This window comes from Microchirus variegatus (assembly GCF_963457635.1).
Source record: "Microchirus variegatus genome assembly, chromosome: 8".
Lineage (NCBI taxonomy): Eukaryota > Metazoa > Chordata > Actinopteri > Pleuronectiformes > Soleidae > Microchirus > Microchirus variegatus.
Window position 1 is genome coordinate 5,686,774 of NC_139809.1, and position 15,068 is coordinate 5,701,841.

Here is a 15,068-nt window from a genome sequence, read left to right on the forward strand (position 1 = left end):
CACACACACACACACACACACACACACACACACACACACACACACACACACACACACACACAACTCCACTCCGCAAGTGCAGAGACAGCTTTTCTTTGTATCTGATAACGGAGGCACAGGATTTTCTGTCCGTGCTCCCACTGCTGGTCAGTCAGTGTGTAACAGTGTGTTACTCCCCTGCAGCAGTATACGGTGCAATAAAAAACCACAAAGCCATGTCAAGAAAGAGAGAGAGAAATGTTCCTCCAAGCATGATGATGATGTAAGAAGTGTTTGATCAGTGCTGTGCCTTGTTTTGAAGTACTTTTCTTCCTCAGAGGTGCTGAATTAGAGTTCTACAGGTGTTGTTGACAGATTACCCTGAAGATGGAGGCTGATAGTATCTTTGAGTATCGCAAAGAGGAGTGCAATGTGGACACAGAGTCTTTCCAGGGTATGTATGGAATGAATGAGCTGTTTCACACATTCTGAGAAATCACTAATTTCGTCAATCTCGACCTGTGTTGCACATCTGAAGTGGATTGAATTTAATTGCACCCGTTATGTTTTAGAATTTGCAACATTCAAGTTATAACTAAGGGACTTTTCAAAACTTAAAGGCGCCATATGTAAGAATGTGGCCAAAAACGGTTACTACACTCAAATTCAAAATACCGAGGTCTTTTAGGTTTCGTTGTCTCCGTCCATTGTAGCTCAGACGTAACTGGCGACCCGTGGTTGCTCGGCAGCTGAGACTCTACTGACTGCAATGTTTGGTAGATGTTGGTAGGTGGCGCCACATGCCAAAACATGATTTCAAAACATAAACATGATTTGCAGTCCACAAAATATTTTTTTTTATGCGAATATTCTGACTGTACTGTTGTTGTTGGTGAGTTCAGTTTGTTATATGAACATTATTCCTGAGTCTGTGACATATTAGGAGGATTTTATGGTCAGTTGCTTTAGATTTATTAAGTAATGCACCTTTAAGTCCACTCATGAGAAAACAACTTAATGCATTATAATTCAACAGTACAGAACTGTTTAACCACCATTAAGGTGTACACACTTAGAAATAAAAGTGCTTAGTAGAACCATATAAGGTTCTTTGGCTTGTCCTCATAGGAGAACCCTTTTTGGCTCCAGGTAGAATCTTTTTATAAAGGTTCTACCTGGAACCCCTTTGAGGGTTCCACCAAGAACCCTTTTAAAACCCTTTATTGGGGAAATGGGTTTTAAAAGGTTCTCTGGATCAAAATGGTTCTTACTGGAAACATTAATGTTACCAAGAACCCTTGAAAACCCCTTTTTCCAGGAAAGGGTTTTTCAGAAGCAAATGGTTCCAGGTAGAACCTCAGCCCTTGTAGAAGAACCCTTTTGGAACCCTTATTTCTAAGACTGTAGGTGTCTATATATTTTCACAAACGATGCAACACATTTTGTTTATACATAATGACATAATGACAAATGTTTGTGTTTACACACAGTATTTTGCAAGTTATTTTGGATAAATACTCTATACTGTACATCCCACACAAAGCAACACAAACATCTATTTGAAGTTGTGTTTTTGAGGCATGAATTCCAACAATCTGTATCACCTCCTGGGGAAAATATGTGATGCTAGTTGCTCACTCCTCCACTATTTTCATCAGCTAGACACTCATTTTTAAATGTGTGCCATTTTGTGCCATTTACTCACTATTTTTACAGGTGTTTGGATGTGGAATTAGCTTTTTTTTTGCGTATTTAGAGTGAATAGCAGAAAATAATATCCTTTAAAATCAGAACAATGGGGTCAAAGAGGCTAAAACACTTCCAGGTTCGGGTGATTTATTCTCAGTAATGACAACATTCATATTTCACAAGCTCGCATAATCTAATTAATAAGACCACATCATCATCATGAAGAGACCGGCTACTTCGTTTTAATTTTGAGTAATAACTTACTAAGATATTGATAATAGTTTGTTTATATTCACACAGGAGAGAGGAGGAAGCTCATTCAGCCGACGTGTTTAAAAGACCCCAAACTTGAAGCGCTAAAACAGGTAAAAGATTCATTTCTGTCTGCCTCTGAATCCCTGTTTCCCATTCCACATTTACATTGTTACATACGTATATCCACAGATCCAAGGCCGCCGCTAAATCTTATACAGTATTCATCTTTAGTGGGCTGGAAATAAATCCGACAGGGAAAATACATTACAGATCCAGTGTGTGTGTGTGTGTGTGTGTGTGTGTGGGGTAAAGAGCATGAATAATATCTGATGCCGGCAGAGAGGTGGAAGGATCAATGAAAGTTTAATGAACATAATTATTAGAGGTGATGAGAGATGGATTATAGAGCAGTGAGGAACCAGCAGGATCTGACTGTAAAACGCATTTTGATTGGAAAAGATGGCACTTTGGCTGCTTGTGTAAGTGGCAATGAATGACTGATTGACTGACTGAATGAATGAATGAATGAATGAATGAATGAATAAGCCAATAAGCCTTGCATGGTGTTATATTTGGATTTTGGAGGAAAAACAAAAGAAATACTTTTTTTGTTGCTGTTTTTCTTTGACACTTTGGGGGCACCTTGTTTTCTGTCTACTTCAGCATCATATTATGTACGAGAATAGATAAAAAAATGTTTTTACAAGTTCAATTTCGTAGTAGAGGGTCCGTGCTGTTTTTCATCTCCAACATCGAGAGGAGAAAAATGTCTGGAAGAAGATGAAAGCATTTGATGTATCTGACTGTGTGATGAACTGTGTCCTGCTAGGCATTAGTTGATTGGATCAATGGGACTTTGAAACCGGAGCACATAGTGGTTCAGAGTCTGGAGGAGGATCTCTACGATGGATTGGTGCTTCATCATCTGCTGTGTGAGTTAAGACACATTATGATGATTGCACTCACTGTTACGTTATAATTAACATACTTCCACAGGCTCAGTATTCAAATTTGGTGATGGAAGTTAACACTTTCCTTCCTAACCCAAAGCTCTTGCCAAAAATTCAGCTCTGTCCATACGAATATTAATGCTCTGATCTCTCCAGCCAGATTGGCCAACGTACATTTGCCCGTGGAGGACATAGCGCTGACCAGTGCTGCTCAAACGCACAAGCTGGAAGTGGTTCTGGAGGAGTTGGACAAGAGACTGGGCCTGCAGGACAGCAGCCAGATCAAATGGAACATGAAGCGTGAGTCATGCAGCCGACAGCCCGTAACCAACAAAGCAAACAAATGTTCTGTCCTTCTTCACTTGAACAGGATTTGGTGCAAGCTCAAGTGTGCCACATTAGCTGCCAGAGATTTAAGATAAATGTTGCTGAAATGGAGAGACTCTGTCTTAATTATGTCTCAGAAGATTAGCTGGTATATAGTGCTGAGTTATGGGAACAAAAAAGACCGTATAATTGTGAAATTCAAATGGATCATCTCATAAGATTAACCTGATTATATATCCAGGCTTAATCACTCGTATGTAGTCTTTCAGGAAGTATTGCAAAAATCAGATTTCATCCTGCCAGTGCTTTGTGGTGCACATAACACAACGTGTTGACTTAGCTGGCAAAGAGTCACTTAATTGAATCAATTTAGCACCGTTTCTCACTGATCTGCCATCAAGAAAGTGCCAAAATGACAATTATATTGTTCTGTAACTGTGTTATTGATAAGTAAACACAAAGAGAATGACTTAATTGTGAGACCAACTGAAGGGAATTGATTTCTCTACTCTAGTACTGCTTTTCAAACTCCCTAATAATGAAAAGTACCACACAAGGACCTCCTGTTACAGTTTAAAGGTCATAAATATCAGCAATCCATTTATGACTTGGAAAAAGAAATGAATTTACTTAAACACTGGGTGGCTGTGAATTCTAATGTTTTGTGTTTTCTGCCATTCACCTGTCAGTCATCCACAACAAAGACCTTCTCGCTACTATTCATTTGCTGGTTGCCATGGTGAGACGTTTCCAGCGCGAACTGGATTTGCCGTCTAATGTGAAGGTTGAAGTTGTAATGGTGGAGGTGAGTTTGAGCTCCAGCTCCCTGCTATCAGTCTGCCGTGAACACATCTTGTAGTTTATGTTGTGTTTGTTCTCTTAAATGCACAGGTCAGCAGCAGTGGAATCAAATCCAACGTGCAGACAGAGGTCCTGACAGAGGATAAGTGAGTCGATGTCTCTCATGTGAGATTCTGTGGACATGTGTGTGGGGAATAAACGAATGTTCTCTTCATGTGTTTTTGGCGTCTTCAACAGCAACACAGGCCCAGACTCCTCCAGCAATACTGAAAGTGAGTAAGAGTGGTCAGAGTGGTGAGTTAACATCTTGAATGTCATCCAAAGAGCAAACGATGACTTAAAACGTTCCTGGTGGTCTGGTCACACAGGGGAAGATCCCATTGAGCAGCTGCTGAAGCTTGAGGCTCACAAGGTCAACACAGTAAAGAAGGTATAATAACGAGGAGTGGAGTTGTAAAGTGTATCGTCGAGACAGGAAATAAATGTCTGTCAACTTAACCTGTACTGACAACACATGCGGCAGTATGTGTTGTATATTAATGTGGAGGTATATGGTGTGGGTAAATAAGTGAGTTGGTCATTTATTTTTCATTATTGCTAATTCTGTTTGGGCTTAGCTCATAAAACGGCCCAAAACTGCACAGTATAATCCCTCCAGAATCACATCTTCACCCCCCAAAACTGTTTATTCAAATGTTGAGTTGAGTACGTCAGACACTTCCGTCTTTACAAAGTGCCTCATTTGGAAACTGGTTTTATCGTTACAGTGCTCGATTTTGAATGTCATGTCTGTACTTGAGGATTTAGAGTTAGGATTTTTTTTTAAGCAGCAAAGTTAGTCCGAGTTTTTCCTAAATTGGCTCCATATTTATTTATTTTTTTAGCAAATTAGACAAGACACAGATGCTAAGGGGAGAGGAAATTGGGCGCATAAGACAGAACACAGTGATGGTGCAAAAATGTATAAATGCCTAATATCAAGCCCATACTGTATATATTCTGGTAAGTGTCTATAATGTACATTCTATTCTAACTTTTTATAGTCATACTTTCACATGATGTGAAAATGCAGGTTTATTATTTATTTATACCTCTTATCTTATCTTATCTTGGAGTGCCAAAGTGACTCTGACAGTCATTTATTAACATACTTGCTCATTAACGTTCTGTTGTTTTTGCTAATTAATGTTAATAGTCTAATTGCCTGAGTGCTCACTCAAAGGCTGTCATCTGGAGTGCGGAGTCAGAGCGCGTCTGTTTTCATTAGGCCTGATATTATCATTCTTCACCCTGCTGACTGGAGCAAAGTTTGCCAGGTTTTGATTAAAAGTGGAACAATAACAAAAAAAATTCTGTTTTTTCCCATTTTCATTTTCAGGCCATTTTACACTTTGTCAACCAGAACATGTCAACCATGGGTCTGCAGGTGGCTGATATGGACAAACAGGTTAAAACAGCACAAATAGAGAGAATCAGTCATTAATGAGTTCCCCTGAGATGACTTGACCTCCTGGATTTTCTCTCCAGTTTGCTGATGGCGTCATCCTGCTGCTGTTGATCGGACAGTTGGAAGGCTTCTTCATCCCGCTCTGTGAATTCACCTTGACCCCTGTCAATCACTCTGAGATGGTATTATTAGAGCAACACGCTCATGTTTTCATTGTATATATTCTCATACATTATGTGGGATTCATTTTTTGTTGTAAAAAGAACAAACAAATCATTCAGGCTACATTAATTAAATTCAAAAGAATGCAAGTACATTTGTTTTCCTTTATAATTTCAGCTCATTTTGCATCAGTTAGAATGAGCTAAAGCACTGAAACCTATCACAATAAACTGTATGAGTAAATTATTATTTTACATTTCCCATGATAACAAATGCATCATTGTGACTTTCTTGAATTGTATTTTTGATGAGTCTATAAAAAAGAGTTAGAACTCCTCATACAAATATGATGAGCTCATGAGCTTTGTGTAGATACACTGTGACACTGTCCTTGTTAGACCTAGTTTAAAATCTAAAACACTAAAAAGCTTCAGAAATAAACACATAATGTATTTATGTGCCTATTCCATTATTGTACACGCTGGATTATATTGCCATATATTCAGAGTGAAACCCAACCCGAAAACAATAATAGAGTTATAATATATGCGGTTTATATAATGGCTCAATGTTACCTCCTATTAAGTTTTGCTATGGCAGTCTATTTGAGAAAAAAAATCGTTCTAATTTCCTTCTTTTCAACAACAACAATTTTGTGTTGAATTATCGAAATAAAAACGTGATAAACTGATTTAATGTTTGACATGTTTGTCTCTGTGATCTCACAGCTTCACAACGTGACCTTGGCCCTGGACCTCCTGAGCGATGCAGGCCTGCATTTGTCCAGCGTGAACCCCCAAGGTGAGCTCTTCTTACTCATACTAATACTGCAGATGTGCACTCCAATTAAAACACCAGGCACACACACACACACACACACACCATGGAAAACAACAACAGCAGAAGGTCTGCAGCGAAATGATTATAAATGAAAACCAGTGGAGCTCCAAGAAGGCAATGTCAAACTAATTCAGACGATGTCCTCCATGAAGCACATTTATCAGAATGACAGGGAAGCGCCAGAATTTGTTTGTCTGTACGGTGAGGAGTAGTAGCTTGACTCCATCTCAGCTGTTCCACGCTCTCACTGTGTCTTGGAGGGGGAAAAGGTGAAATTGCTTGCGGAATATAAATGAGCACAAGCCATGACATGATGACTATCATTGTGGATGATTGGCTCCGTTTGAGGTCATCATCTTTCATTTAGCGAGGAACATGGTGTCGAGGGGACAATGTCCACTGATAGAAACAGGGATTCACTACCACAGCTACAGACCCTGTTTGTTGTTACTGTGTATGTACAGAGTATATATGTTTACTTGTATGTTTTTGCCTCTTTAGGACCTTTTTCTGGCGTTTGAGTTTCACGACCAGTAGTCCTTAGTCAGACAAAGAACTGGTCCTAATAAGGCTGAACCTAATTTATGAGGAAATGGTCATGTCTACGGCTTGAAATGTGGTCAGGTTAGGGTTAGGGTTAGCGTTAGGCATTGACTGGTTATGGTTGGGGATAGGGCTTTGGTTACACTGTCCAAATGAATGGAAGTCAGTGTTGAGTCCTGTGTGAACCTGTGAGAGAGTGTGTATGTGTGACAAAGATCTATTAACACAATTATCACACATTCTGATTGTATCTGTGCACTGAAACGGTCACATATCATAAGGAGGATGTTTTATTTCCAACTCTGCTTGAATAAAAATCTCTTAGCACCTGAGCAACAACAATTACCTGCAGCACGCCAAACTGCTTTAAAATCCCTTTGAGTTGTGCAATTAGACTTTTTTGTTTCAAGTTAAGTAAAACTATTTTTTAAAAGCACAATATTGGAAAACAAAGTGAAACCTTATCATCCAATATCACTGATGATTCCCTGCAGTCTTGTTATCAGGAGATTTCAGAAACCACAAGTGGCTGTAAAGTCGGGCGGCCGCGTCGACTAAAACAGTAGAATTTAAAAAAAGAAGAAGAAGGAGTGATTGTGAGTTACTCACTTGTCTAAGTGTGCGAATAAATCAATATTAAATGGACCTACTTCTCTTCCCCACAGATCCATTACTGACAAAGTGCTCTGTATTCTTCTCTCAGCGTCAATTTCCCTCTTTCACAACAACCAAAATACAACCCACAGCATTTCCTGCCAGCCTCACAGCCTCCTATTGTAAAATAAATCCCCAACACAATAACTGTTAATGTAAGGAGCGGCACAATTAATCTACGCCAGGAGCAAATGATGAATTTAATTCCATTATAGTGTCTTTTTAATTACCGACATAATTGCTGTGATAGAATGAGGGATCCCAGCACGCAGGGTCTAAAACGGGAGCGCGCTGCATGCATTAATTAGGTTTTGCCGGTCGTGGAGTCGATCTTTATGTCACATTCATTCAGTTAGTTCATCTCACAACCGAGAGCAATTTTGTTGGGATCTCATCTCAACCAAGGACGCATTGATTAGATTTCCATCTAAAGTTGTTTTTAAGTCCTTCTGATCTATGACCTGCAAGGGTGGGCTGCTATGAGGAATAGTATTTAGCTAATGTTGTTAGCGTGTGACGCTAATGCATCCTCGTACTCTCACTGCCTCAGTGGCTCGCCGGTTGAAGGCTGATGATGGCGCATTAAAAATATTCACTTCATGTTTCTCTGCGGCTCGTCTGACAGATATCGTCTCTCAGGACGTTGCTGCCACCATGAAGGTCTTGTACGCACTGTTCAAGAAGCACAAAGAGAAATGAGAGATGACACGTGAAGAGGAAGTCACCAAATGGAAAATATGCAAAGAGAGCTGAAGATAGATGGAGTCAGCGTGTGCTGTGTGTGTGCGTTTTGTCTCTCTTGCAAATACTGTAAATCTAAAAAAGGACAAACTTCTCTGTTTTTACATATTTTGTTGATGCAGGAACTTTAAAGCTGCACTGTGTAACTCATGGTGATTTTATGTTTTGTTACTATTCTGTCTCTGTTTGGTCTCCGTGAACAAAAATAAAGTAGCATTATTTTTTGCTGCTTCCTTCACCTGAAAACAGAATCTTCCAAGTAGCACTGTTTCTCTTCCTTCTTAAGCACCACAACAATTTCCACTTCCTCCTGTACAACTTCCTCCTTACGACAGTTCTTTACTGCCACTGCTCAATAAAATGCACTTTTCTTCTGCAGCACATTTTTATATTTACTCTTTCAGGAATACTGATGGAAGTGATGGAGAGAAGACCTGTATTTCAAATTTAACTCGTGTACAATACTGTGTTTACTGGTAAACTTTGGTTTAAGCTTCCTTGTTTTTGTCTTAAAGGGGAAATAAGTAGTTTATAGTGCCATCTAGAGGAGAGGCTGAAATTTACAACAAAGACCTGCTGCTCTGCTCACCCCCTCCCTTCCCTGAGCGCTACGGTATCCGCAGCTGGTCAAATGTCGTCCTCGTTGTCTTCCTCCGTGTCAGCAGATGAGGTTCGTGAGGTGAGGGAGAGGGCGAGCTACCGCGGCCGTAGAAGACGAAGCGGAGAGAGAGGAGGCGGGACTTCCGCTACAAGTAAAGAGACGCTTGTTTTGTTTTCTCGCGTTTGTCCTTACAGGCTGCGGTAGAAACATGGCGTCTCGCTGCTAACGGTGGCTATGCAACCGCGGTCATGTTATTTAACATGACTTTTTGAAACACTACGAAAATGAAACAAAAACTATTATACAGCGACTAGACAATGCAGGAGCACATAATATGTATAAAAAAGTGGATTTTGGGTTATATAAACCCATAAATACTACACATTGTACCTTTAAGGTCAACGTGTGATATCTTGGGAGACCCTGAACAGCAGCGTTCCACTCTTTATTCCCTCCAGTTTTCTTGTGTTAGTTGACATTCAGGAAACCAATTAATGCATATCTACCAAAATGCATCCATCACATTTATTTCCAGTGACATTTCAAAAAGTCACTGATATGTTTGTTACTGCATGTGTGTGTGTATCTGTGGCTTTTAAACACACAATGTTGGAGCATTCTGAGGAATTAAGATTGAGGATATCTTTTTTTCAGTCAAAAAACATTGGACTTAAATAAATATACTAACTGTTATATCATGTAACTGGTGGTTTAACAAGTAAGAGACAGTTTGAAAACAAACACCAGCTTTTACAAGTTAGCCTGTTGGACTTGAGTTCAAACTTTGAACTCAGAACACAAGGTGGGATTTACAACCTTCACAAATTGTCTCCAAGATTATTTTGATGTCATCTTAACTTAAGGGTGAATGTGAGCCCTGCCAAACCCTGAGCAGGTCAGCATGGTCTGCATCGGCACCATGGAACTTCTGGTTTCAGGTCAATGCCACTAGAAGCATAAGCCACAGGTTTAGTCCAGGATAGTTTAGGTTTCTAATGTCTTGAAAAACTTCTCTCTTTTCCAATGTACAGTCCTTAAACTGTTTCAACCACAAACCACTGTAGCACACATTCAAACACTGTCACAATAAAGTTATATTTGTATTTTCAGGCGTCTCAAAGTTTCTCAGGTCTGAATTATATGAGTAATGTAGACACTGAAGTCACTTTACTGAGTATGACATACTCAGTATATGAATGCTTGCTTCCTCCACTTCCCCTGTGTCTCACATAAAAGGTGCAGTATAATAAAAAAAAAGTAATAAAAAAAGTTGGAAACTTTGTTTCCGTCGCCATAGAATAAGACTTTTATATGTTCTGTAGTCAAGGGCCTTGCTTTATGGAGGCTGTCATCACAGGAGTCCTAACACACTAACCAGCCAAAGTGTGCCCTTTGAAGCAGAAGCTCACTGTGCAAACTAAATAGATCATTTCTGGTATGCAAAGGCCACCGTAGTTTATTCATGATTTGGGAAATTGTGGGGTATGATGTCACTATTTCTTATATTGACGTTGACATAATGTGCCATTATAACTGTATTCACATTTATTACTTAAAACCAGTTTGTTCCAGATCACCATAGGATGCTTTAATGAATGAATTATAACTGCAATGCTTATCTTGGCCGGATAAATCGATCAGACAAACATGTTCACTGATGGCTGTGACAGAGAGAAAAAGTCAAATAAGACAGATCGTCACTCTGTGCACATCGACATCAAGAAAGGTCACAGTTTAGTCTGTTTCCAGTTTCTAATCCATTCAAACAAGCAATGATCAATTTCCGGATAAACGTCTTCTGCTCCAACAACAGTATCTTATTCCTTCATTAGGACAATTACCCATTACCAAGGACACAGAAGATCAAAAAAATAGTAATTTGTGATTTCGGGCCAGGGTTGAGTCCATAAAACTACCTGCTGCTCCTGCATGCATACAATGTCTTTGTGTTAAGTGGATGTTATTTTCCAGCGAGCGAATCAACAAATACAGAGACGGTGCACCCGAGTCCATCCCAAAACAACTCAAAGGACAAAAAGTGTGGTTATTGACCACAGGCGGGGAGTTATTAAGGCTCGGCAAGACCTCCCCCCATGGTCTGATGAGTCTACTCATTTGCCTGCTTATCATATATCTGCATTGAAGGGCACTGGTGAATGAAGTGGCCCACCCTCCCACAGTATAGAGCTCCACTGCTCATACGCCTCTGTCTTTCCCCTGAAGTAAGCCATGTGCGCTTAGGCAGGTCAGGACTTTCCTCGTCCTCCTCTGACATCGGGCGCCTGTTTTCTCTCTCCTCTGTAGCTAAAGTTTGGAATTTAATTGAAAATTCTGCTACGCTTGGGACGCAGGTGCGGAACCAGGGGTGTCTCAGAGTTATCTCAGAGACATAATCACAAAATTGCAAAGAGGAGAGAAAAAGAAAAAGAATGAAACTGTATAGAGCCACTACCGCACTAAAATGACGAACTAAACCCCCCGCTGCCAAGCAGCTGACTCAAAACCAGAATTGTCCAGGAAACCCAGAAAACATGAATCAAAAGGCAAAGGCTGCCCGGGGGGACTTTTGATAACTCAAAAGGCTGAAGTCACACAATAAACTCTCCAGCACCACAAGTTATACACTGGGAAACACACAATTGACATGATCAAACACACAGAAAGTTCTGAGTCTGTGTTTATAGATACACGGACAACATAAGAAGCCACAGGGAGAACCTCTCACTGCCTCTGAAGGTGAGACAATGAGTCAAACCAGAGCTCTGGAGACTCAGGGTATATGAACACTCCTCACACCTGGGCTTCATCAACGCCAATCAGTGCCACACACACACACACACACACACACACCTGATTGCAGTGAGCTGATTCTCCCACTCACACAAACTCTTGTCAAATTAGTTTACACAATGTTTTCTTCTTCCACCATTTTCCACTAAATAAAGACTTGTGCGAAATATATGCACGTTATATTAACATTTATCCGATAGCTAAAAACTGCACTACTTTGCTAAAGCAACCTTTTAGTGATGTACTTTATTTTAAGTACAATTCTGAGGTATTAGTTCTGGAGCATTTCCATGCTATTCTACTTTTCTCACATCCTTTCAGAAGAAAATACTAATCGATTACTTCTTCGAACTCTGGAATTGGGAGATTAAAGTGCAATTAATCAGGAGAAAATTAGATATTCATCTAAAATATTTTATCTGGTAATGATTAAGTGTTTATGTAAATATAAAGGTGTATCTCTCATTCAGCTGCAAAGAAAGACAAATCACCATCAGTTACTAATTTATTACAAAATAAGAGCACAAATTACAACACCCTCTCTCCCCCAAAACTCACACAGAGGAGAGCGTACAAACACTTTTTTACAGGAATTTTTACAGGTTTATCTCAACAGTGTACTGGAGTCAGAAAATAATGGAGTCTGGGAGAGATACGGCTTAACTGTCTGCAAGGTGCAATGTAAGGCTTCTGATCAAATTGATCCAAACAGTGATGTCGCAACCATTATTATCACCATCTGTGTTGTTATCACTGGTGTAATTCGCGGAGCTCCGCCTTGTCCGTATAACACGGTATCCGAAAACCGGAAGTCCGCAAAGTCCTTGAAAAGTTCTATTCTTGGCTCCACAGTGCAGCACAGAGTTCTACACAAACTTCCAGCCTCAGAGGATTTACGTGTCCAGTGGATACATGTTATATATGACGGCAATGTGCCTGCTTGAGCCTGCAAATGATCACTTTTCCAAATGCTAACTGCTGTTAGCGACGAGTAGCCTCTGTGGCTGATGTCATTTCCTGTCCCTTAGGTTTTGTTTTACTTTTTCTTAAGGTGGACCTAAAGAGATACTACTAAACCGAGCGTTCTGAACAGGGCTGTTTTGGCAGAGTGATTGAAACTGCTGTGATGCTTCATCCTTATGGTATTTTGACCAAAGCATGTCACAGACATGTTCATTAGGACACCAGGGAACTAGGTTAACTTGGAGAAATAGGGTATGATATGACTCCTTTAAGACTTTTCCTACATAAGATGTTAATATGTGCTTAGTATTAACTAATAAAGGACTAGTATGACTGATATACAAAAATTATGTGATGTTTTTATTGCATGTTCCCTGCTTCTCTTGTCCAAGGTTAGTTTTAATGAGCTGCTTGTGCTAGCATCGATATTGTTAAACTATTTGTTGGCCTTGTTGAGGTATTGTTTGTCTGGAATCATCAAGATAATACAGTGCTGTACAAAAATGACATAACCTCCCACTTTTTTTAATTAAAAAATAGGGGAATTTCCACTGCAGTAGTAGTAGTAGTACCGGGAACTTTGGTGGCTTCCCAAGGAACGGTGAATTTCCACTGCAGGCTTCACAAACTAAATGGAAGTAAAACGGTCCCTGCTCAGGGGGTAGTAGGCTATTTTCAGATAGTTCAGGAATATTTGGAGCGGAGCTTACGGCGCTGCATTTCTTAATTGGTCAGAGCAATCGTAGCATTTTATTTCACTCGCCATTTTTAAGCACCAAGTCACAGTCACAGTGGCAACAGTCTTTACATACTTTCATATTTATTTCAATAACCATAAACTAATGCAATTTTAAAATTTTAAAAATGAGAAAATACGAATGCGAACGTCTTTCTAAAGACGGTGGCCTTATTTGGTGAGAGCGGAAAAAGGGCAGCTGCTTGAGCACCACCTGGGTCTGTCTATACATTTCCATTAAAAGATATGTTTTTGTGTCACAACTTCAGCTAAAACTTAGTATTTTCAATGTGCTGATTCCATTCACCTGAGCTGCCCCACCCCCATACTCACCTGCTCTTCATCAGCTAATCACCTCTGCAGCATATATACCAGCCCATTCCCTCAGTTCACTGCCAGATTGTCTCGTGTGCTTACTTGCACTAGGTATTCTGATTTTGAGCTTGTTGTTTCCTGTACTGCTGACTTCCTGGTTTGACCTCTGTCCATCCAATAAACACACATCATGACATTTCTCCCCTCTCAGATCTGCTTGATATCAATCTGACTTACATTTATTTTCATTTTTTTTTTAATTCTTTATAAGCATGATCACTGACAGAATTTTTCTTTCAGTTGATGTTTATTGTGTGAAACACTTTGATGCTCTTGTTTTACACTGTGGTGAAATATAACACACCCTTGAGTGTTAGGAAGCTTAAGCAGCTGAGTTTGTGCATATTTTAAACTTATTTCCCCCAGCATGTCGCAGCTGTTTCTGGGTTATATGAAGATGGGGTGGGGGAAAAAAAAACAATATTGTACTGTATATTGGCTTTGGGTGTATAAACATGACACATGCAGCTCATTTGCATAATTACATTCTTGGAATATTGACTTCATGGGGAGCTCAGTGTGGCTTTTGTCATATTTCCTTTTTTTTGTCACATTTCAGCTAAGCATTAAAAAACAATTTCATCTCAAAACGATGAGTTTATGTGACAGCTTTCTTTACTGTTCTTCATATTCACTTAGACCTAAACTGCTGAGATCCTGTTCCAGTCAGTTTTTAAGCCACACTAAAGGCCACATTATATTTCTCCGACTGCGTATGCGTTATCTGTCTGCGTCACCACGGAGACGCCTCTAGCCTTTACACTTCTGCGTCGTGGTGACTGACACGCGCTGCAATTTCCCGCCCGATCAGTAGGGGCCGCTGCGCAAGGTTGTTCTGCTTCAGGCTACAGTGAGCAATGGCGTCTGAAAAAGAAAGAGAGAGAAAGACTGTTGTTGAAACAGTAGCCATTTCTCACTTTTCTGTGTGATGGAACTCAGTTTTAAGATAATTTGAGGTGAGAAATTGGCCATTTAGAGTCTAAACATGTGCTGTGTGTGTTAAGATATGATGTATTTATAGTTTGGCAGCGGCGTTATCGGCGGGGATCAGCTCCGTGTCTGTGGACGCTCGGTGCTCACTGTGAGCCGGCACAGAGCAGCTTAGCTCGGCCTGTCCTGAGGACCAATCGCAGCTCTTGCCGTCTCCGTTGTCCCTTGACGGAGTGACGGACACTTATTTTGTGCAATCGGAGACGACGCAGAGGCTCTTCGACA

At 40.1% G+C, this 15,068-nt stretch overlaps 1 protein-coding gene across 1 annotated transcript; it reads left to right on the top strand.

Annotated features, from left to right (window-relative positions):
• Nucleotides 1–354: 354 nt before the first annotated feature.
• On the top strand, nucleotides 355–8,346 carry parvg (parvin, gamma; the record flags this gene model as incomplete). Its single annotated transcript, XM_083894416.1, has 12 exons — nucleotides 355–433; nucleotides 1,969–2,033; nucleotides 2,753–2,855; nucleotides 3,030–3,173; nucleotides 3,890–4,005; nucleotides 4,092–4,147; nucleotides 4,239–4,273; nucleotides 4,370–4,431; nucleotides 5,380–5,448; nucleotides 5,529–5,630; nucleotides 6,339–6,411; nucleotides 8,273–8,346. Exons 1-12 carry the CDS (start codon nucleotides 367–369, stop codon nucleotides 8,344–8,346), a joined length of 966 nt encoding a protein of 321 aa, XP_083750542.1. The 5' UTR covers nucleotides 355–366.
• Between the last annotated feature and the right edge of the window lie 6,722 nt (nucleotides 8,347–15,068).